Source organism: Nyctereutes procyonoides, unplaced genomic scaffold (assembly GCF_905146905.1).
Source record: "Nyctereutes procyonoides isolate TBG_1078 unplaced genomic scaffold, NYPRO_anot_genome, whole genome shotgun sequence".
NCBI classification, from domain to species: domain Eukaryota; kingdom Metazoa; phylum Chordata; class Mammalia; order Carnivora; family Canidae; genus Nyctereutes; species Nyctereutes procyonoides.
In genome coordinates, this window is record NW_026575128.1 from 18530555 (window position 1) to 18555759 (window position 25205).

Genomic DNA, 25205 nt, shown 5'->3' on the forward strand with positions numbered 1-25205 from the left:
GAAATAGGTAGTATCTGTTCCTGTCTAAAAATGGACAGAATTGAATCAGTTTAACAAAATTAAAAGCAGCAAAATATGATTAAAAGAATGAATAATTCAAATTTTTATTTTTAAATTTGTATAGAAAAAGGAACTAATCTTGATGTAAATTTTAGTAGATGTAAACAAAAAGAGAGAAAATGGCTTAATTTCATCACCTCAATACTTTCTTGATGAAAACTTTATTTAAAACACATGTGTTCATAAATAAAGTCAGAACTTCCACTGGATCAAAATGTCCACTGGATTAAAAGAGTAAAAGTTAAAGAAAAAATTTCCCATGCAACCTAGACAAAATGCCATAAATCACCATAGGAAACCTCAATAAAAGTCTTTTATTCATATAAAAGCCTCTAAAGTATCAAATACCTTGGCCTCTCTAAACCATTACATTCCCATGATCTACAACTCACCCGTGAATCTTTGCAGTACATTTCATATTGCTGAATCATCTGACGGCTTGCCAGACTGCCATGGTATACAATAGTGTTCATTTCTGTCCATGTATTGAATTCTCGCTCCCAGTTAGTAATTGTGGACAGTGGGGCAATGACCAGGAAGGGGCCATGGATGCCCACATTGTATACCTCCTGCAAGAAGGCAATGGACTGGATAGTTTTGCCCAGTCCCATCTCATCAGCCAGGATACAGTTCTGCCTGAAGATTCATCATGGAAAAAGAAAAGCATGTCAAAAGATACCATCTTTTAAAAAGTACGTAAAAAGGAAATGTTTCAATAGCGAACAAATAAAGTAATTCCAGACCAAGCCTACATTTCATGGGCCTACTCTTTTCTGTACCTGTTATACCAATTAAAGAGCAGCCAGTTGACCCCTTCCAACTGATATTCCCGTAACTGGTTTCTGTTTTTATACTCATGTGACAGCTCCAACTTCTTCCAGGCACTTGCCTGTGGACGATTCTACAAAACAGAAAATCTGAGTAAGTGGGGTGAAGCCACTAACAAAACGAGGCAAACTTACTAGGTAGTTCAGGTAGTTAAACTTTGATTCAAAACCATGAGTTGAAAACGTCTAAAATATATTTAAATTCATGAGTTCATAATAAAGCTTAAACTAAAATGAAGTTTTAAAAACTAAAAAAGAGGAAAACCAAGAGAGGAAAAACCCACTGGTCACTTTTGGAGCATGCTAGAGTACTTCATTATTTTGAAAACTGAGAATAAAGAGAGAAAAAAAGCATTTATCCTTCTTTCCTATACCATCTGTACCTCAGAGTAACCAAATAGCAGGGGAATCATATTTCTTTTTATAGAAAATTCTGGCTAGTAAATGAAGACATGATACAATTAAAATAACATCTTTGAGATCTTTATAAGAATAGGCTGAGGCAATGGATCATAAACGGCTAATATCACAAAAGAAAACCTGATAGAATCACCCATGAAGTAAATTTAGTGGTCTCCCTTCCCCATTTGATGAAGTTTTTATTTAGGAGAGTGGTAGCTAATGGAACTGTGTCTATGATGATGTTTTAGATCTGCCACTAGCCACACGTGACTATTGAGCATTTGAAATGTAGCTAGTGGCTACTGCATTAGCACAGTGCTAAAAAGTTCCAGTGGACAGCACTGTTCTGTATCTAACCATTTATGTAAAATATAAGGGACAGAGAACATGTTAGAAGGTTCCAATGGGGATGCAATTGGTAAACTTCAGACTATGGAAAACTCTAGAGAACAAACCACCTGATTTCTTCAAAGAGAAATTGTAAAGAAGAGAGAGGAGATGGAGGGGAAAACTAAAATTAAGAGTCATTTGAGACACATTAACTGACAGCAATATATAAACCTTTATTCAAAATCCAAGCACTTTAACAAAAATTAGATGATGATCAGGGAAATATATATAGTATTGGCTATTTCACAATACTTAGAAATGATTAAATTTTCTCAGGTGTAAAAATTGTATTGACCTTTAAACATAGACACTGAAATATTTACAGATGAAATAAAGGAATCTGGGATTTGCTTTAAAATCATCTGGTAAATGGGGCGGGGGTGGTGGTGGTGACTACATGGCTCTCAGTCAGTTAAGCGTCTGCATTCAGCTCAAGTCATGATCCTAGGGTCCCGGGATCGAGCCCCATGTCATGCTCCCTGCTCTGAGGAGATGTGGGGAGTCCACTTCTCCTTCTCCCTTTGTCCTCCCACACCCACTTGTGCTTGCTCTCTCTCTCTCAAATAAATAAAATCTTTTAAAATTAATTTATTAATTAATCTGGTAAATAGGAAAATGAGTAAATAGAGAAATACATGAAAAAAGATTGTGTGTCAATTGTTAAAGTTGGGTGGTTGATACATTATTTCTTTTACTTTTGTATACGCTTGAAAATTTCCATAATAAAAAGCTAAACAACATAAACTTCTACAAATAAAAAATTAAATCATTGCCTACGCAGGCTTTATACTCTAAATTCAAATGTACTTACCACTCTTTTGAGTTCTGGGTGCCTTGACTGGATCCGTTTAAATTCTCGAATCTTGCCCTCATCAACATCCTCTTTCAGCTCCCATGTACTATCCTCGTAGGGCAGAGAGCACCATTTCACCAGGTAGTAAATCACAGGCTAGGAGAGAAGAAGCTAAAGCCTTAATAAACGGATTCTGTATTCTCTGCTATGATTAAAGGGTAAGATTTGACTACAGAATCAGATCACAGAGTGTTAATACGTAAAAAATGCTTTAAAAAAAAAAAAAGGCAGGCTGGAAACACCAACCATAGGCTCATCTGCTGAGACACTGTATACTATTCCTGGCTTTGATCATTTTTCCAGGCAATTTATCAGAATTTGTTCTAAAAGGTAGAGTTCTACCCTATAGTTTCTAGAACACTAAGCACTAAAACGTCATGCTCATCAACCAAGCAAATGCAAAAAAATAAAATAAAATTTTTCCTTTATTATGTTGAATTAGGTTGAAACTAAAAGATAAGGCTCTGCTCTGTTCTTCTGCCCTTGCACCAAATTTAATACAGTGGAAGAGTAGAAGCCAGGTTATTTTTCTAAGCGAGGAACAGATTAAACCCATAAGCTGAGCTTCTGTAACTGTGAATGCAGATGCTACTTCAAAGAGCAGTCATATGGTAATAAAGAGATTTCCCTGTGAGCTAAGAGATAACTAGGAGAGGTGTCACTGAAGACAGGTAACAAGAGGGAAGAGAGGAAAGTGCTGAAGCTTCAGCTAGAGTACTGCGCTCTATGGAGGTGTTCTGCTCCAAGTGATGGCGCAGTGACAAAATGGGTCCTCTTATCACTACTCAAGATGATCTAGATGATGGCATTTCTATTTTTCTTTTATATGAAACAAGAAGGATTAGATGGGCCTAGTATAGTCAACAAGAATCTCTATTATCAATTCATAGAATACCCTTAAAACAGCCAAAGAAATCTAAAGATATAAGCACCTTGACAGATCACGGAATCCCTAGTATTAATCTAGTTGCTCTTTACTTTTTTCTTTATTATAATGACTCAGGTCAGTTTCTACATAAAGCCATTTGTCCAGGACAGGCATTTCCAGCATCATAACTTACTTTTCCAAGGACTTTATTATTTATAATAATGATTGCCACTATTAGGTCATGTAAAAGGATGACAAATTAAACTTATTTGGGGAGGGAAAAAAATGGGTACACAGAATGTTGTTATCCAATATTGGGAGCACAAGTTATAGTACCAGGAAACTAAAACATTCCGTCTGTCTTGTCATTTCCAACAGTCCAAAGATCAATTATTTTTGGAAGAGTAAAAAGTATGCTGGTAGAGAGCGTTAAGATTTTTAAGGCTGAAAAGGCCGAGATCTTGAAAATGATGAGGAGAATTTAAATAATAGTTAACCAGTGCATTCTAATAACTGGTCCATTCCCCACTCAACTCCCGCTAATGAACAATGAACAGTAACTCCTCCTACTCCAACCCAAAAGAGTAGAATATATGTTATCTGAGGCATCCCTGTCAAGATTTGAAGACACTGAACTGTAATAGGCCCTGGACATCTAAGGTTCTGAGTGACCCTATTGGCTTATAAAATAAACTTGGAATTGCAGATGGAAGACTTTTGATTCTTAGGTTCTGTAAGGATAATGTATGGAAATGTGCCACTTAGCTTGTAAGTAAGCCTAGCTCACCACCTGGCATGACATTTGAATAAGGCTGTTGTTCTGTATTGGTTATTGGGAAAGCAGTAACCGTCAGAGGTGACAAACACTTAATGAAATGTGGCTCTACCAAGAACTGCTACTTGAAAAAAAAAAAAGTGAATGATGATGGTTCACAGTCTAAGTAAGTTTGAAATAAATTTAAAAGAGCCATGTTAGGGATCCCTGGGTGGCGCAGTGGTTTAGCGCCTGCCTTTGGCCCAGGGCGCGATCCTGGAGACCCGGGATCGAGTCCCACATCGGGCTCCTGGTGCATGGAGCCTGCTTCTCCCTCTGCCTGTGTCTCTGCCTCTCTCTCTCTCTCTCTTTCTGTGTGACTATCATAAATAAAAATTAAAAAAAAAAAAAAAAAAGAGCCATGTTGAATTCACTATGGCTTAGATCTTCACAACTCTTATTTGGAAAACGAAAGTGATTTATGAAGCTGTATCAGTAGCTGTTTTAGCATGTGTAAAATCTGCTAACAGAGTTTTTAGTGCAGTGATTCTGAAATCAAGCTATGCCTAAGAATCCCTTGGAGAACCAACTTAAAAATACAGATCTCTGGGTCTTACCCAGAGACCAACTGAATCTGAAACTGTGGGAATAGGATCTCACAATCTGCTTAAAAGTACAGTCAAATGCAATAGGTTGGTTTTAATGATAAAGATGCATTTAAATGATGGTAAGTCCAAAAAATAATTCTCAACAACATGGAGAAAGCTAGGAGTCTGTGCAGGCATTTTATATTTATACATGTGGAGATTTGTGAAGTATCCCTATGCCTCCCCCCTTCTATCACCCTTAACTGAATGTCGGGGTCTCCTATGTAAAATCTAAAAGAAAACAAGATCAAGGTGAAGAAGTACTTGTTAATACAGTTCCTGGTATTTATAAATGAAGCTCCAGGATGTCTGACTTTATGGGAAGCTTTCCTTTTAGCCTCTCTCCCTATTCCCTTATCTTCCCAATATCATTCTAAGGAGATCTCAGAAAAACTTAAAAATACCTTTTTGTCCAAGGGATTTTTCAGCCATATCTGAAAAATAAAGGATGGGCAAGAAAACCAGTAGAAATCTATGAGACCTTTAGTGTCCTTCCACGCTCCCAACTCACCTCTCCATTGTCCTTGTCAATACTGTGAGACTCATCCAATATCCTATCCACCTCTACATAGTCTGGATTGAAGGGCTCTTCATCCTAGAGGAGTTATGAAACAAACAATAAGATCAAAAGACCACTGTCCAGTAAACCCAATCTTCCACTCCACCTTTACATGATGATCTTACTTTGAAATTTTTTTTCTTTAAAAGACACCTTCACCAGGGAGTTCCCAATTTCTACAATACCAAATGCTAAAAACTTACCTAAGCCTGCACCCATCTTCTCAACTATTACCAGAGCAAGTGTCTCCTAACAGAGGCTAGTCTCTCCATACATGCTCTGGATTCCATCCCTTCTCACCTTCTTAGGAATCCCTCCCTACTGGAAATTTCCATAAACACACCAACGTACTCTACTATTTCACATCTTAAAAAGACCTCTTTTATTCTTATCTGCTTGCAACTACTTTTTCTGTTCTGCTTCATACCCAAACTGTCCCAACAGTTTTGGTTTTTTTTTAAAAGATTTTATTTATTTATAAATGACAGACACAGGGAGAGAGAGGCAGAGAGACAGGCAGAGGGAGAAGCAGGTTCCATGCAGGGAGACCGACATGGGACTCGATCCCGGGTCTCCAGGATCACCCAGGTCTCCAGGATCACACCCCAGGCTGAAGGCGGTGCTAAACCGCTGGGCCACCAGGGCTGCCCCCAACAGTTTTAAACACAAGGTAGCTCTCCATGTCATCACCTTCACTGTCCATCCATTCCACTCTTCCTTCTACTTCTTTCACACAACTAAACTACTCTTGTCAAGGTCATTAATGATCTCCAAATTGCCAAATATAATGAAACATTTCTGTCTTCATCTCACTTTACCTCTATAAAGTATTCCACAATTCCTAATTCTCTCCTTTAAGCACTGTCTTCCCTTGGCTTTTCTGATACACTATACTCTCATCAGTAGCCCTGCGCCCTTTATTTTGGTTTTAGTCAACTCTTGATCACCTTCGCTGGTTATTTTTCTTCTAAGTCACTGGTATCCAACTTTGGGTGGTATCTGAAAATAAATAACCCAGGCTCCAAAGAAAGGTCTCAAAGAAACTTTAAGGAAAACATTCTTCTTTCTTAAGACATCTTTTCTCATTTTTTGTGATTTATCTTTTTCCTAATCTTTCTCCTGACATTCTAGCATACAGTTCCTTCCCCTTCACCTGGACCTCTAAATTTGGAGAATTCTTAAGCCTTGGTTCTGGGCTTATATCCATTCTATTATAGAAAGAACTTTTTTTTTTTTTTAAAGAACTTTAACAAGAAAATATAGAACTATCAGAATGTATAGAAATTCCTGCCCCCCCCCCGTGACTTTAGCCATTATTAAGGTTTTAATAACTATTTATATGATAAAATCCAAATTTTAATTGCAGCCTGAAAAATTGAGATTTGTATATGTATCTGCTTGATAGAGATGTGTTAAGGAATTTTAAAGTTAACACAGTCTAAACTAAATTCTTGACTTTCCCCATATTGGCTGCTTTTAACATTTTCCACACTTTAATAAACGATCCCATCTCAACTCATTTGCTCGGACCACAAACCTGTTTATATAAGCCATCACACCCAGCTCTGTCAATTCTAATCCATCCATTCTATCTGCTTGAAACCACTCTACTCTAAGCCACGATATTTCCTACTTAAAAATCTTCAACTGCTTCCTTACTGCTCATCATACTTTTGTGCTTACTGTTCTTCAATCCATTCTCCAAAGTCTAGGTGATCTTTTAAAAGTGAACACTGGATTATGTTTTTGACCTGTTTTAAGTAATGTAACCATTTTCCTTTGCACCTAGAATAAAAACAAAACTAAAACCAAACTACTTAAAAGGTCTGTATGCACCTGCTTGCCTAAATTTCTGATATCATTTTGGACCATTCACTCTCTTTTGCTCATCAACTGCACTGTCTTTCAGTTCCTCAGCCTGTCTCAAGGCCTTCATATATACTGTCCCCCATGTCAGTGGTATTACTTTAAGTTCATGGCCTTCCTTCTATTCATAATTCAATTCTCAGAGAAGTCTTCCCTAATTATCCAAAGTACATGTTTCCTTCCCCTCCCCCTTGTGCTCTTTCTTTTTAGGCACTTATCACAATTTGAATTAGTTTTTAATATTTCTCTCTCCAATTAGACAGTGAGCTGCATGAGAACACAGACCATGTCTGGTTTGTTCTCCATAGAGACTAGCACATAATAAAGGATGAATAAATGAATGATTTGGTTAAATGGTCTACCTATATATGGAGATTTAATTGGCACGAGTTAGCAAAGATTGGTTCAACAGTCATGAATTATACATCTAAAATATCAGCTGGAAGGAGATTACAGTTTCATTGTACATTTCACAAATTATGCTTTAAAAGAACATAGATGAAAAAATACAACCCGATTATTTTCATATAAAAAGAAATTATAAAACTACATAGTCCTACTTGCCCTCTCCAGTTTTTTGCTAAAACTATGCATTTAGTTCCTTCCTTCCCTCAATCTTTCTTACTGTACCTTTTCCCCTTTAGCTCTAACAAACTTTGAAAAACAATCTGTCTTCTCAAGGCACCCAGTTTTATATTATAATAAAGATGGAAAATCCCAGTTTGGCGAAGACATATATGTGCACAGAGCCTTCAAAGCAAAATGGACAGTTAAAATATGGCTCAAGAGACCTTTATGCATGCCCTAGTGTTTAATCAGTAGCAAAAATGGATTTGGGAAATTAACACTCCTTTATCACCATCTCTTGTTATACTAGATTAGAAATTTTTGAAAGTAAATGTTTTTTCCTAACAATACGATAGCTTATACCTACAGATACCACCAACTGCTACAGACTAACATTAGAAGAAAGCCTCAAGTGGATCAGTGGTCAGTTTAAAAATCCATCTTGAAAATACTTCCATGAACACTGAGCAAGTCCATACCAAAATATCCTAATAACTTATAAAAAGACCACATTTAGACCTGCTAAAACGAAAGCATGGGTAATTAAGTAAGGAAAGTCCAGTGATCAAAATTAAGACTTCATACCCATATATGCAAAGCAATCACTAATCTTTTTTTTTTTTTTTAAGATTTATTTATTCGTGAGAGAGACACAGAGAGAGAGGCAGAGACACAGGCAGAGGGAGAAGCAGGCTCCCTACAGGGAGCCTGATGTGGGACTCGATCCCGGATTCTGAGATCATGACCTGAGCCGAAGACAGAGGCTCAACCACTAGCCACCCAGGTGTCCCAATTACAAATCTTGAATAATCAGTCAAGATGGATAACCCCAGTAAATTTATGCTTCTATGAAATAAATGATAGGCGATACCTATTCCTAATTACCTCGTGGAAGAAGTGTCTCATCTGAGCCATTTTGGTTTTGAAGCGCTTTAGTTTTTGATGGATTCTTTTATCCTTCTCTAGTTGGGAGATGGTGGCCCATTCACAGTGTAGATAGGAGCTGAAGGGGATGGAAATAGCCAGTCATGGTGTGAGAAAAAGAACTGGTAGGCTAGATTTGGGGATAAGCCAGAAGTAGGCAAAATGAGTACAACATACTTAAGCGGGGAGACAGACTCCTAGGTTAGTGTTTCTTAAGCTTGATTTTGGATACAAACACCTGATCTGGGGCAGGAATGAAAGTTCACATTTCTAACAAGCACCCAAATGACACTAATTCTGTTGGTTCACTGACCACATTCTGAGTAGCAAAGTCTTAACATTAGACTAAGGTATAGAGAACATCACAAGGGATTTTATCAGGAACCACCCCTTACCCCACCTTCCTGCTGGGAAATAGAAGAGTCATGCCAATTCCTAAACTTTTCTTTGAATAGACATTTTCCTCAGTGAAAACAACAATTTGGGCTAGGAGACTATTAAAAGGGGATACATTCCCACCCGGGATAGACTATACAGGAGAACTTTTTACAACCCTGTGGAATTTAGGGTGAAAAGCTTTTTGCACAGATCACATACTAGTTCTTGTACTTGACAAAGAATTCTTCTGCCTCAGTATACTGTCCAGAAGGAAGCTGAGAAGAAAGAAATTATAGTTATTAATAACCTTATCTGTCAAAGGAAGAACCTTTAATTTTCACTATTCATGGCAGAGCTTCATACCAATGTCCCTAGAGTATATTACTGAGGGGTTAAAGAACTAATCTAGTACTCCGAAATAAGAGATCTGATGGCTGTAGAAAATAAGCCTTTATCTATTTTAAACCAATAAGCAAAACAAGAGACAGTTCCTATTTCTAGCTAACTTCCTCCACCATCTCATGATTACACTGTAGTAAATCTATCCTGACATCCAAAGATGTTTATTAAATAGAGTGAATGCAGCATTATGGGCTGACATTAAAGGTTATAGCCTCACCTCCTTCTTCACAATCCGCATAGAAAGCACTTTGTCTACTATGGCTGCATCTTCTTCACTGGGATTCTCCTGTAGCAAAAAATGCAGTCAGTCAACACAGACTGCAAGGAGCAGAACCACCACTCATACTGCTTAAGTTCTCAGCTTACCACAAAGAACTGCATGGAAGGCAGAGTCTCGCCATCTGGTTCCTGCACTGGTTCGGGGAGGATAGGCTCAGTTTTTATTGGACCAGTTACATCCACTTCTTCTTCTTCTTCATCATCTGTGATCTTTATATCCAGATCCTCTGTATATTTTTTTCGCTTAACTTGGCGGTTTGAGCGTCTTTTCTGTAGAGGCAAGAATGGTAAAGAACTGTGAAGGTCTCTCAGAGAGAAAACCTTCAAAACTATTTGCCTATAGTCATATACTTAGATTTTACTCCAAAATCTCTATGAAAAATCAAGCCAGAAAGATAAAGAGCTTATTTATCAAATTATGCAATATCAAGCCATATAATTTACTTTATGTACCAAATACATATTAACTTGCTGAATTGTTTTATCAAGTATATCTGTTTTATCAAGAACCAGAACCCAGCTGAAAGCAACCTGGGTACTACTGTGAAGAAGCTCTGGTAAAATGAAATAGGACTCAACCTGCAGGGTGCAATGTGCTTTCCATAAGTTCAAGGGTGTAGATGTTTTGTTACTAACTTTGGTTTTTTGTTTTAGTTCTAAAGTTTTCTTTGTTTTAATAAATAGAATCATACTATATGATTACAGTATTATTCTGCTACTTACTTTTTTTATTAACAATACTTCTTAGGTTTTCCGTATCAACACATTTTAGATTTACATTATTCTTTCAAGTGGTTGAGTAAACATTTTTTTAAGGTTTTATTTAATTTAGAGAGAGAGAAAGCACGTGAGTGTGTGTACATGTGTGCACACCAGTGGGAGGAGGGGCAGAAGGAGAAGGAGAAAATGTCAAGCATACTCCACAGTGAGCACAGAGCTGGACTTGGGGCTCAATCTCACAACCCTGAGATCATGTCCTGAGCCAAAACCAAGAATCAGAAGCTCAACCAACTGAGCCACCCAGGCACCCCAAGTAAAATATTTTTTAACTAAGTAATTTAAGGACTACTTTGCAGCTCATGGTACAAAACTGGGAAGGATAGGGAGATAAAATTGTTTTTCAATCATGATTATATCCCTGTGAAACCCAAACAAATTAAATGAATTACTAGACACAGAACTATTGAAATTAAGCACACTTCCCTGGCATAAAATCAATTGTTAAAAATAGCATTCTTAGGTTGCCTGGGTGGCTCAGTTTGTTGAGGGTCTGCCCTCAGTTCAGATCATGATCCCAGGATCCTGGGATCCAGCCCCTTATCTGGCTCCCTGCTGTATGGGGAATCTGCTTCTACCTCTCCCTCTGCTGCTCCCCCTTCTTGTGCTCTCTCACTCTCTGTCAAATAAATAAAATCTTAAAAAAAAAAACTGTTCTTACATAGACTGAGTCATAAAATATAATGAAAGATTCTATATATGAAAACAAAAAGATCACTTATCTAAAGAATTAAATTTAGTAAGAAATATATAAAATCTATATGAAGAAAACTTTAAAACACTCCAGAAGGACTTAAAGAAGACTTGACTACATAATAAAATACATTGTTCTGCAATAAGAAGACTTAGTTCTAGGGGCAGCCCGGGTGGCTCAGCGGTTTAGTGCCGACTTCAGCCCAGGGAGTGATCCTGGAGACCTGGGATGGAGTCCCACGTCAGGCTACCTGCACGGGGCCTGCTTCTCTCTCTGCTGGTGTCTCTGCCTCTCTCTTTCTCTCTGTGTCTCTCATGAATAAATAAATAAAAGATATTTTTTATTTTTTTATAAAAGATCTTTAAAACAACAAAAAAAGAAGACTTAGTTCTAATTATATACCTTACATAAATATGACAAAAGAAAATTAACTTTTTTTCAATTAGATAAGCTAATCCCAAAAATCAAAGAGAGAAATAAATATTTAAGAATAACCAAGAAAGGGATCCCTCGGTGGCTCAGCGGTTTGGCGCCTGCCTTTGGCCCAGGGCGTGATCCTGGAGTCTCGGGATCGAGTCCCACATCGGGCTCCCTGCGTGGAGCCTGCTTCTCCCTCTGCCTGTGTCTCTGCCTCTCTTGCTCTCTCTCTGTGTCTATCATAAATAAATAAATAAATCTTTAAAAAAAAAAAACAAGAAAAATAGGAAAATTGTGCTTGGCCTTACTAGATATTAAGGACCCTAAAGATCTACACTAATTAACAAAGATTGGTACTTATCCAAGAAAAGATAAACAGGTCAATGAAATAATGTCCAAATATAGACTAAAATACTTATGTGGATATAGAACATGGTAAAAATAGCACTTCTAACCAGTGAAGAAAAAGTAGATTATTCTATAAATGGGATTGGAAACAAATGGCTAGGCACATAGAGGCTGACAGAAACTAAATTACATAAAAGATTTCAAAAATCTTAAAAAAGATGTAACATTTTTCCGAAAGCAAGCATGGAAGTATTTTTTATAATCTCATAGTAGGAAAGGAAATTGACCAATTTTACCTTGCAAAAAATTTGAGAGACTTCTATATCATAACAAAGTTGAGACAAATAATAAACTGTGGAGGAAAACATCAAATGATCCATTTCCTAAGCATAGGATTCTTTTGAATAACTAAGAAAAAGCTTCATAACATGTCAAAAAGATGGGCAAATAACATGAATAGACACTTAACACTTAGGGAAGAAAACTGGCTTTAAATGTAAAAAGACACTCATTCATAATACAGTAAATAATTACAACTGCAAATGAAAAATAAACTGAAATAACTCCCCCCACACACACCTAACAGACTGGTAAAAATCAGAAAGTCTGATCATATATTGAAAGAGGAACTTATATATTGTTGTTCAGAGTACAAACTGGCATAACCTCCATAAAAGAAAATCTGACGATACCCTTTGGGTCCAGAAATTCCACTTCAAAAATATCCTACAGGGATCCCTGGGTGGCGCAGCGGTTTGGCGCCTGCCTTTGGCCCAGGGCGCGATCCTGGAGACCCGGGATCGAATCCCACATCGGGTTCCCAGTGCATGGAGCCTGCTTCTCCCTCTGCCTGTGTCTCTGCCTCTCTCTCTCTCTCTCTCTCTCATAAAAAAAAAAATATCCTACAGATAAATTTGCACATGTATACAAATCTTTGTAGCATTCATTACTTGTAGTGGCAGAAGACCAGAGAAAACCTAAATACCCATTAATGGAGGACTGGTTAAAAACAGTATGGTATATATATAAATAAATAACAGTATAGTCTAAATATGGAATACTACAGAACTATTTTGAAAAAATGGGGTCGTTGATAACCCCAAATACCGAAGATGTGGAACTGGAACTCTCATTACTGGCGAAAACGTAAAATGACACGATCACTTTGGAAGTTGGCAGATTCTTACAGAGTTATAATGTTTATATGTGCAACTACCCTACAGTCTATCAATCCTATTCCTTAGATTTAGCTAGGAGAAATGAAAATCTGTGCCCATGAAGTACTACTAAGACTGTTCACTGCAGCTGTTCGTAATAGGTCCAAATTTGAAACAACCCAAATGTCTATCAATAGGAGAACGGATTTGCAGTTATTTATTTTTTTATTATTATTAGTTTGTTTTTTAAGTAATTTCTACATCCAATGTGGAGCTTGATCTCACAATCCCAAGATCCAAGAGTTGCATCCTCTACTGACTGAGCCAGCTAGGCACCCCTCTCTACTTTGTTCTTTTTAACTGCCATGCAGTTTTCTATCCTGTGGATTTTCAGAATTTTGCTATTGCAAATATTGCTGCAATACATTCGCATCATTACATACTTTTGAGTTTCCTATGTGCAGAATCACTAAGTCCAAGGGTATTGACATTTAAAATTTTATTACATATTGAAATACTGACTTGCCAAAAAGATTGCCTCAACGTTCCCATCAACTGGGTGAAATATCTGGTTCCTTAACTCCACTGTCAACACTGGCATTACCACTTTTTATGGGCTGACTTATGCCCCCTAAAATTATTATTTTTTAAAGATTTATTTAAGAGTGAGCGAGAGAGAGAGAGAACGCACACATCGGGTCGGGGGTCCAGGGAGGAGAAGCTGACTCCCCGCTGGGCAGGGAACCTAACACTGGGCTCGGTTGCAGGACCTGGGATCATGACCTGAGCTGAAGGCAGACACTTCAAAAACTGAGCCACTCAGGTGCCCCAACCCCCTCCCCCCCAAATTCTTATGTTGAAACCCTAATCCCTAGTACTTCAGAATGTGACTGTATTTGGAGACAGAGCATTAGAGAGGTGATGGAGTTAAAATGAGGCTGGTAGGGTGAGCCCTATTTCAACTTGAATGGTATCCTTATAAGAGGACATTTGGACACATAGAAAGACACCAGGGATGTTTGCACTGAGAAAACACCAATGTAACGCCATAGTAAGAAAGCAGCCATCTACAAGGCAAGGGCAGAAGTCTGAGGTAACCAAATCTGCTGTCCCCCTGATCTTGGACTTCTAGTTTTCAGAATTGTGAGAAGATAAATTTCTGCTGTTTAAGCCACAGCCTGTGGTATTTTATTATGGCAAGCAACCCTAGCAAACTAATACATCACCTTTTAAAATTTGTATTTCTTGTATTACAAAGATTTGCTTTCAGTTTGTCTTTTGATTATTTAACAATTTAACCCTTTATTTCATTTAACATACACACATAAAACTCTTTCTATACTCACCATGAGCTAAGTACTGTTCTATGTGTTTAATAAATGCTTCCATTTAATCATCCTAATCACTCTACTTGGTAGGCATTATTATCTGCATTTGAGAGATAAGGAAACTGGGGCACCAAGAGGTTAAATAAACTTGCCTGAAGTGACAACGTTAGTAAATAGTAGAGTTGAGAACCAAGGAATTCTTGCTTCAGAGTTTAAGCTCTTAACCATTATGCTATTTGTAGATTTTCTGTTATACGTGCAGAATTTTTGTATAGTCAAATGTATCAATTGTTCCATTTATGAATTCCAAATTTTAATACCCTCTTAGAAAGATCTAACCTACCTGATAATTATTTAAAAAATCCATACATGTTTTATAGGAAGTTCATGATTTCAAGATTTACAATTGGATCTTCGATTAAACTAATATTTGTGTAAGGAGTGACACAAGAAATCCAGGGGTTTTTTTTCTAAATGGGTAGCCAGCTGTCTAACTTATTGAATATTCTTTCCATTGATTTAAAATGGCATTTTAATTCACATGCTAAATTCTCATAACTATTTGAATCTATTATTGGTACTAACGTTATTTCTTCTCTAATTCCAAACTCCCTAGTATTTATCATTTCATACTATAATGTCTGTTAAATCTAATTTTTGCCTCATTTTCAATTTATCTTGGCTATTCTCACATGCTAATTTCTTCTGAAAAATCCAAGTATCAGTTTGCCAATGTACTGAATGCGTATCAAGAAAGAGGGAATGCATTTCTAAGTATTAACAGCTAGAGAAGCACTTAAGGTTTGTGAAGTACAAGCCTCCATTTACCAAGGAAAAATTCAGACACAGTAGCTAAGTAAATTGGTCAGGCTCATAGTGCTACTTAGAAGTACCATGGGTCTCCTGAATCTTAATACCAGGTCTTTGTGTGGTTGGAAACCAGAGCCAAAGGTGACGCCTTAAAGCAACAATCAGAGACAGAGGACTAAATTTCTGGTCCAGCTTCTTTTATTCTCTTCCAATGTTTCTCATCTTCAAAAGGTTGGAAAAAACAATGTGCCTAAGCACTCAGTTCACAGAGTCAGAACCCTGAAGTGTAGAAGAGGTAAAGCAAAAGGACAGATGGACAGTTCTAAGAGAAACCAAAGTACTGACACAGCCATAAAAACAACCATGCAGTATAATTGCATACTTGCTTAGTTTTTGAAACACTGAGATTTCAGAAAATGACTACTGCTATTGTATAGCATTAGTATTGTACAGTAATATGCTTTTTGCCTGAAAACCCCCCAAATTTAAAAGACACATGACCAGGTCTCATTGCTTTTACCTTTTATCCCTACCTTTCTTTTAGAAAAAGTCTTGAAATGTGCATAGCCTTATAGTTTCTTGTATCTATTCCTGGTTTGTCTGTCAGAATTAAACTTGATTTTTCTAATTTCTTTCAGGACCCTTTTACCTGAATGCTGCTTTCTTCATCTTCCCGGGGTGACTGGGCAGGCATGACTTCTACATCTGAATTATCAGATGAGGTATTACGCTTTCTCTTCTTACCCACCACAGGGGTGATGGTACTAAGAAGGAAAAACCAAATTCATTTCAGTGAGGGCTAAATTCAGTTAGGAAAAGAAAAATATAATTAATCTAAACTATCATATCTGAAACTTCCTAACAGAAGTGTTTAGTTTTTCAGTCAGTAGGACACACAGTTATGGAATAAGGTGTTTGAAAAATAGAAGATATTCAGGTTTCTAAGCCACTGGCTGACCTTTACACTAGATTTGACAAATCCTTGCTACTACTGTAACTCACAAATACCTGAAGGAAGGTGGCATAAGACAGCAGAATAGATACTGGCCCAAGAAATACAAGACCTCACTTCAGTTCCAGTTCTGTCACTAGATGGACATTAGCTTCCTTATTTATAATATAAACACCGATGGTAATACCTGGCCTGAGAGTTGTTGAAAATTAACTATGGCAATATGAATTTTTTTTTAAAAAGCTGAAAAATCGGGATCCCTGGGTGGCGCAGCGGTTTGGCGCCTGCCTTTGGCCCAGGGCGCGATCCTGGAGACCCAGGATCGAATCCCACGTCAGGCTCCCGGTGCATGGAGCCTGCCTCTCCCTCTGCCTGTGTCTCTGCCTCTCTCTCATGAATAAATAGAATATATTTAAAAAAAAAAAAAAAAAAAAAAAAAAAGCTGAAAAATCCCTTCCAAATATAAAGCATGATTATAATTCCACCACAAAGCCTAAAGAATCCTAGGGAGTAGAAGCTAAGGAGAAAGGAGTGAAGCTATACAACATGGAAGGGAAAGAAAAGACACTCAATTGTGATAAGCCCTGGTTCTGTCAACACTGTTTAAAGCTGACAATGGTTGCTAAAATCTCTAATTCACAGATGAGATATAAGAACAGGGCAGCTACATCTCCAGCAGCTCTTTTACTGATGTGGGTGGTAGGGGGATAGTGAGAAATCTTTTTCACACTTTAGTGATACAAAATCAGGAAGATGTATAAAAACATTCAGCTTTTCAACATAACCCCCAACACAATAATTGGCTATCTTTCCTGTGCCTTGTTGTTTCTCTTTCAAAATATGCTAATTTGCAAATTTCGGTTTAACAGACCATATAAACATTGGGACAGAGAAAAGAAAGCCCTTATTATCTTCTATGATAGACAGATCACCTTGAACCATGTAGTTGCTAAATACAAGTAGTTCCTAGGGACCTGGGTGGCACAGCTGGGTAAGCTTGACTCTTGGTTTTGGCTCAGGTCATGATCTCAGGGTCTTGAGATCAAGCCCCATTTCAGGCTCTACAATGAGCATGGAGTTTGCTTGAGACTCTCTTACTCTGCCTCTCCCTCTGCTCTCTCTCAATCTCTCTTAAATAAAAAAATAAATAAATAAATAAAAATAAATAAATAAATAAATAAATCTTTAAAAGCATACACACAAGTAGTTCTTCTCAAAACTTTTTTTTGTTTTTAAGATTTTATTCTCTTAAGTAATCTCTACACCCAACATGGGGCTGGAACTCATAACCCTGAGATCAAGAGTCATATGCTCTACCAACTGAGCCAGCCAGGCACCCCTCAACACTAATCTAAAAATAAGTACGCTGCCCTCAAATGTCCCAACAAAACAGCAAAGAGTTGTACTCACTTCAGCTTACTTTTGCCTTTAGTTTTGGAGGTACCAGATGTTTTGCTCTTCTTTGGCTTTTCTTCCTTGAGCCTCTCCCCACTGCTCTTCTTCCTGCGTTTCTTCTCACCTTCTTCCTCAGGCCGAACACTAGGCAGTTCATCCTCATTTAGGACTCGAGGTATGTTCTGCTCACCCCGGGCACGGGCCCTAGCAATAGCTTCTGCTACAATCCGATTGGCTTTCTCTTGCTTCTTCTGGTGCTCTAGCCTGCGGTTCTCCTCCATTCCTATCTTGCCCCCCGTGTGAGGAGCAGAGCTTGCTGGTGAAGACAGAGCTGCCACTTCACTGGCACTTAGAACTTTCACTACGGAGAGCCCAGAAGAGGCCCCTTGGGAAGAGCCAGCCTACAGAAATAAAGACGCTAAAATTTCAACATGCTTGTAACTAAATGGCCTAAATAAAACTCATCTCTAAGGCAGATAGGTTAGAAACTTTCCATCTCTAATTCCTCAAGAATGAGATTCAGATCAAGTCTTACTGAACTTGGACACATTAGCAGGAAAAAAGTGTTTTTCTAGTGGGAAAGGGATGAGAAAAGGCAAGAATTGTGCCAAATTAAACTTCAGTATCCTTTAGCCATGCTCCTCATGTCAATACACATCTCCATTATTCTAGAAAATTTTCAAACAATACAGTCAACCTTAAACTCCAGGCCAAAAGTAGGGGGAAAAAAAAACGTTCTACTCTCGGCCTACCTTTAGTTTCTTGGTGGGGGTAGGGGTGGGAGGAGTGATAATCACTTGATCTCTTTAAGACAACTTCTTTATCTTTCAAATGAAAGAATATTGCCAATCATTTTTACTACACAACAATATTAGGAACAGAATGTAAATGAAACAGCCCAAAGACAAACCAGATAAATCATCAATCATCTCTTATCCTAAAGCTAACAATAACCCTCAAAACTTTTCATATAATTAATACAAAGTTTCCATGGGTAAAAGAAGTAAAAGCCTGTATTTCAGTTCAGAGGCATGACTCCAGTGACCCCACATTCAACAATGAGTGGTTGCTAAGGGTGACAGCAGAGGGCCCAGGGGTCTGTCCTCCTGGCTACCTGTAGAAATCTCACCTGTGGCTGCAGCACCACCTTGAGTGGTACCGAAAGTCTTTGTCCTGGGCTTTGTCCTGGTCCCATTATCTGAGCTTGCTGCACAGAGGAGAGAGTCACTGGTTGGGTTGAGGGTGGTGGTGGTGGCTGCGGCTGTGATGCTGGCGGCTGTGGTACAATCTGGATTTTCTGCTGTGGCTGTTGCACCTGCAGCTGGATAGTTACTACTTTGGCAGGCTGCCCCTGAGCATTCTTGGCTTGAGTCAGGGCTGCCAGCTGGTTGCCCTGTAACACTATCTTGCCTGGTAGACTCCCTAGTACGACATGCCGGTGTCCTTGGGGACCTCCAGACTGTGGCTGCTGGAGGACCAGGGTGATGCGTTTCGATTCACCCTAGAGTGAAGAAAGGAAATTGCAAGAGAGGTACAACATTAAAGAATGGTATACTCTTAAATATTTGCGCCAGTTTTCCTCATCCTAGAACCATAAAAATTGAGGGTCAAAGACATAGTACAATTTATTTTGTTCATCCTCCTATCTGTCCTGATTGAGTCTTCTCTGGAACACCTCTGCCCAGTGGGTATCAGGCCTATTTTGACAAACTCCTGATGCAAGGCTATCTTCTAAGGTAGTCATTCCATTTCCTGGCAGTCTATTAGAACAAAAGTCTTTATAATCCACCTCCTCATAGCTTCTTTCCACTGGTCCTACTTACTTTTAATACCACCCAAGGCCTTGCAAACTCTTTTGGCCCTTTAATCATAGGACCTCCGTTTTCTTACAATAGAAACTAGACTTTTCAGTGGATAGAGGAGGACAGTCTCAGTAATAAGAACAGGGAAAACATACACATAGCTTCTGTAAGTCTTGCAAATATAAATAAATAATGACTCTTTGTTGCCATAGCATCCAGTATTTCTCATAAAACTTTGTATCATACAGTATTGTGAATTCGTTTAATGTCTGCCTTCTTGGCAGACCATGAGCTCTGTAAGGACAGGGACTGTGTCTGTCTTGTTCACCACCAGCTAGGCACAGTGTAAACATACAATAAGAGCTCAAAAATATGTCAACATTAACTGCTTCCACCTAGTAAGTAGTAAGCATGTGGCTGTCAACACTAACTGATTTTTTAAAGCAAAGGTAGAATTTAAACAGGATTCCTAGAGATAGGTCTCGTGCTCTCTTCTCACACAGTTGCTGGGCCCTTTACTAAACCAAAATTCACCTCCCCCTTTCACTCAAGTCACCTGGGTAGGTGTAGAGGTCAGTGTAACTGCAGGCTTCAGTGGGGGCCCTGTGGCCCCAGGGTTTCCAGCAGGAGCTGAACCCTTAACTGGCTGTAGGACCAGCTGCTTTACTGGTCGGCTGGGCTGGACAATGCGCTGAACAGTAGCCTGGTTCCCAGGGACCTTGGCGGCCAACACTGTATTACCAGAGACAATGGAAACACCTGGTCGAAGGGGAGTGCCGGTTAGCACTTTGGTAAAAGTAACTTTTCCACCATTGGCTGTGCCAGCCACTAGGGGCTGAGCTGTGCTGGTGATACCTTGGGCCTGAATTTGTGCCACATGGGCACCAGTGACTGAGGAGCTTGGTGGGGCCTTAAGGATAACGATCTTAGGGGCTGACTGAGGTGGTTGCCCTCCAGCACTACTGGAGGAGACAGCTGTGGCAGAGACACCCATGAAAGGATTCCCTTGGCTCAGGATCTCCTGGCTCTTGGAGACCTGCAAAAGTCCTGATGTTGGCGTCGATGTCTGTAAGACAGGTTGGGCTGGCTGCTCCTGGCTGATGGGCTGAGTGGTATAATCATGCAAAGTTAAAGATTCTGGAGCTGGAGCTGCTGATTCTTTGGGAAGTTCTGTGGGGGCTGTCTCGTCTGGTGGGGGGACCAGGTCACTTGCTGATGAATTCCCCACATCACCACCTCCACCATCCTGGTTCATCTGATCCAAGGAGTCCAGAGAGCTTGGCAGTCCAAGGGCTTCCTCAATGGGGTCTTGTGTGACCTGGTTGAAGCTGTCATCAGTCAGAGAGTCCAGGCCAAATAAATTTGGGTCATCAAACAGATCCATGATGGGGTCTGCCATCTTGGGAAAGCAATGGAGGGTACTTCCCCAAGGTCTAAGGAGGGAAGGGGAGGGGGGGTACTGGCTCTCCCCTCCCCTCCCCTATTAAGAAAAAAATGTACACAATGGAAGAGGACTACTCTTCAGGTAAAGAGGCAAGAAACAAGTGCATGTCAGATTGTCCTGACCTTCATGGAGCAAGATGGCTAGGTCTTCAGAGGAAGATGGTGAAACTCCTGTTGTGAGAAGACAAATGAAAAATAAGCAAAGTTGGTGACCTCAAGGAAAACTTCTCCTTAGGTACTACCCTTAATATCAACTGGCATCAAAATAACGAGAAGACGGAAATGTGAGGTAATCCAAGGACAGAGACAGACCAGAAAGCACACCCACATTTTTGCTTCAAACTAAAACTACAAAAGAAATAAACCAAACCCCTTTTTGGACTCTTACACCTACACACTCTGAAGTTTCTGTCAAGATCTCTCAGTCATCCCTGTCCGTTTCTTTTTACCATTATCATTCTTAGGCAGAGATCAGGGAGTTTAACATTCACTCACCTTCTACTTCAGGTTAAGCTCACAGAACTTAACAACATTCCAGTAGCATTTCAATGACTGGAGGTAAAGCTTTCTGAACATACTGCAGTCCATACATTTCCCTTGTATTTTAGATGCTTTTACTCACTACTGGCAAAAATAACCACTTTTCACTGCAGTACAATCTCGCTACACTTACTGTGTACCTTCACCCAGGAAGTTTCCTAAACGTTATTCTAGCTAACATATCAATCTATACATCCTATTTCTGTGAAGTCCCCTCCCCCTTTCTCATATTTAAGATCAAAAACTTCCTTTGCAAGAAGTTCAAACAACTGTACATTTTAGTGCCACTTATATTCCTAACTTTCTCTGTCACCGCTTCCTATATATACCCTACATTCCAGGCCAATCAGACCACACGGTGCCCCTAATGTGATTCCTATCTGCATGACTTTGCCTATTATGCTGTAGCTTCAGCCTAGAACACACCCTCCCCCCTCCCAAGCAGCTCTCCCAGCTGAAATGTTTCCCACCCTTTCAAAGGTCTTCCTTCTGTTCCAAAAGGTGAGCCCTGAACCTCTGCCCCTGTAACAGCAAAGCAATTTGTGATGACTGGTCCTATCACCCTCCTTAAGTACTCAGTGTTGTCTCTGCCTTATTTAAAGCACTTAGACCATACTTAATATTTTACTAAAATGACCAGTCTCTTGTCAGTATTCTCTGAAGGCCCAAATGGTTCCTTTGTGCAAATCATACAATGGGGCCTGCTCCTTAAGATGCTTGTCTGCCATCTGCTGGAAAATTGTCATACTAAACATATTATTGACGATGATAATAATGAGTATGGGCAATGCACACCCTGCACAACCCTGCACGGTGGCCCAGCTGCTCTTTCCCTAAGAGACAAAAAGTTCCTGGATGGTAGGAACCATCTCTTGTTTATCTGTGGATCCCTAAAGAACCAAAAGGATATTACGTACACAGCAGCTACTCAAAAAAATACTTAATGAGTTAATATATTTGCTTGCAGTATATGGGATGAACCATTCAGTCCTCATAAAAACTAAATGCAGGCTCCTGGGTGGCTCAGTTGGTTAAGCGTCTGCCTTTGGCTCGGGTCGTGATCCCAGGGTCCTGGGATTGAGTCCCACATGGGGATCCCTGCTCAGCAGGAGCCTGCTTCTCCCTCTCTTCCCCACTCATGCTTTCTCTTGCTGTCTCTCTCTCTCAAATAAATAAATAAATAAATAAATAAATAAATAAATAAATAAATAAATAAATAAAATCTTAAAAAAAGAAAAAAACCAAATGGCATTCCCCGTTTTTAGGTTGAGACAGTACTTTCCCATCTTGAAAAATTATCCTACAGATAACGGAAAGCATGTTTACTAAAATCCACATTTGAGGATTTAAGTTATGAAAATGTTGGAAAAAGAAAAAACTAAAGCAAGGAATTATAAGTACACCACCATACAACTAAACTATATGAAAATATGAATAGTGCCTGTTCTTTGTAGATGATGTCAGCACTTGACAATTCAGGAAAGCCTTGCTTGACAAGACCTTTTCTCTTAACTTTCAGAAGACATCAGAGAAGAAATCTGCCGGTGACAGAGTACATACAGACTTCACTGAAGACTTTTCCATACAACCCACCAAGTACTTTTTCCCTTCTTCAACTTATTCCAGTTATCCTTATGAAACAATTAAATGTGGGTAAATAGCCCAGAAACTCAGATATAAAGAGAACAGACTGATCAGTAGTTGGCACAACAAAATTACAAAGTACACATAGCATCTCTACCAATGTTAAACAAGACCGCCTTGCTTCAGAAATTGTATACCCTTCACACCTCCCCCAGGATCCATATCGCTTCCCATATCTGGCTAAACTACCCCACCAGTTCATTCCAGCCTCTCCAATCTAATACTTGCCCCAAAGTTGCTCCAAATGACAATGAGAAAAATTATATGTACTTCTTGATTTAACAAAAATCTACTCAATAATTTTATGATTTTCTTCAACACTACCATCAGCTTTTTCTAGCTATGCCCTATTTGGCTACCTATTATATCTTTCAGCTATTCACTGCCACATAAGTTATACTAAAAATCTAATTAGGTGTCATAGAAAAACCACAATAAGGGCACCTGGGTGGCTCGGTTGGTTAAGCGGTTGTCTTCAGCTCAGGTCATGATCTCAGGGTCCTGGGATAGAGCCCCTGCATCAGGCTCCCTGCTCATTGGAGAATCTGCTTCTCCCTCTTCCTCTACACTCCCCCCACTGCTGGTGTGCACATTCTCTCTCTCTCTCTCTCCCTCATGTGTGTGTGTGCTTTCTCAAACAAGTAAATAAAATCTTAAAAATAAAAAAACTACAATAAAAGTTTCCACTACAAATTTATGCTGATAATAGTTTATAACCTGCTTCTTCTTCTATGGGAGATTTTGTCCTTTCTACTTATTCCTTTCCTCCATAGCAGCCCGGTATCAGAGAGAAATCTCACCTCACATTTTTCATGGGAAAAACAATATTAACAGTTTCTGAAATATTTACTTACTCCTATACAACTCAAGTATTAGTTTTCAAAAGTATATCAATCATTTAACTCCCTTCCCAATTTTTGGGCCAAATTTCTACTTCCTCGGTTCAGTCTGGATTTGTTTGTTTATTTCACAGAGAGAGGCAGAGACACAGGCAGAGGGAAAAGCAGGTTCCCTGCGGGGAGCCCTATGCGGCACTCGATCCCAGGACCTTGGGGTCACAACCCAAGCCAAAGGCAGACATTCAACCACTGATCCACTCCGGTGCCGCTGGGCCTGATAATTTAAAAACATCACCAGTGACTTAATGCCACACCACCAAGTTTCACCACTTCTTAGTCCGCTCGCATCAACTCACCTCTACTGACCTAATTCGTCCCGTACATATTCATTAATCCTAGTTGCCTGATTCTTCTCTAACTCCCATGTTTAAGTTGCCCTTGACTCTCAAAAGATGAAACCTTCTCCCATCATACACCTCCTTCTTTACACCCCTACTTCTATTCTTACTTTGTGGGTCATCCTGGCTATATCAACAACTGGCCTATTCTACCAACTTCATCTATCCCATGAATTATCTTTCTATGGTTCAAATCCTGGTAGCAACACTAAATAGATGTTGAAGGGATGCCTGGTGGCTCAGTTACGTGTCTGCCTTCAGCTCAGGTCATGGGATAAAGGTCCTCAGGTCCTGGGATAAAGCCCCGTGTCCTGTCTGGCTCCCTGCTCAGAGGGAAGTCTATTTTTCTCTATCCCTCCCTCCCACTCTCCCTACCTCAACCCCAACCCCAACCCCAACATGCTCTCTTTCAAGTAAATAAAATGTTAATAAATGAATAAACGTTAAGCTTTAAAATACATGAAGCACCTAGAGATCCCTCAGTAAAACTGCTTAAAGAAGTCATACCAGACTTCTCATATTGAGAATGAAAAGCCAGTCATAGTCCACTAGTGCCCCAAAGAGAAACACAAGTATATGCTCAAAAGGAAAGACAGTTTGATGGCTGCACTTAATCATTTTCTATAATTTAAAACTAATGACAGAAACCTGGAGTGTTGGGAGCTGCAGAGAGATGAATCATACAAGCCAATTAAGGTTGGAATCCAAGGCCACCAATCCATAATGTCCATGTAACAAACCAGTTAATGCTAAACAAATACTTTATATAACAGCCTTTCATCTCACCTTCTTTTAAAGAGGAAACTACTCCGTATTCTTCTGCAGATTTACCACCTTTGATATACTTCCTTTTTTTTAAAAAAAGCAATCTATAGAATCCCAACT

At 39.2% G+C, this 25205-nt stretch overlaps 1 protein-coding gene across 6 annotated transcripts in view; it reads right to left on the reverse strand.

The window, feature by feature from the left end:
• The window catches only part of CHD8 (chromodomain helicase DNA binding protein 8), a 60809-nt gene that overhangs the window by 19576 nt on the left and 16028 nt on the right, over nt 1-25205 (reverse strand). For 4 of the 6 annotated variants that reach the window (XM_055341720.1, XM_055341717.1, XM_055341719.1 and 1 more), the window contains exons 2-13: nt 20013-21070; nt 18784-19155; nt 17670-18055; nt 15957-16071; nt 9864-10046; nt 9715-9783; nt 9315-9370; nt 8679-8796; nt 5313-5396; nt 2491-2628; nt 840-961; nt 453-696 (exon numbers count right to left, since the gene is read on the reverse strand). In XM_055341720.1, the coding sequence (XP_055197695.1) occupies nt 453-696; nt 840-961; nt 2491-2628; nt 5313-5396; nt 8679-8796; nt 9315-9370; nt 9715-9783; nt 9864-10046; nt 15957-16071; nt 17670-18055; nt 18784-19155; nt 20013-20855 (2730 nt within the window). In that variant the 5' untranslated portion in view covers nt 20856-21070. The remainder of the gene's footprint in view (nt 1-452; nt 697-839; nt 962-2490; nt 2629-5312; nt 5397-8678; nt 8797-9314; nt 9371-9714; nt 9784-9863; nt 10047-15956; nt 16072-17669; nt 18056-18783; nt 19156-20012; nt 21071-25205) is intronic. The other 2 variants (XM_055341721.1, XM_055341723.1) reach the window with 1 other exon arrangement.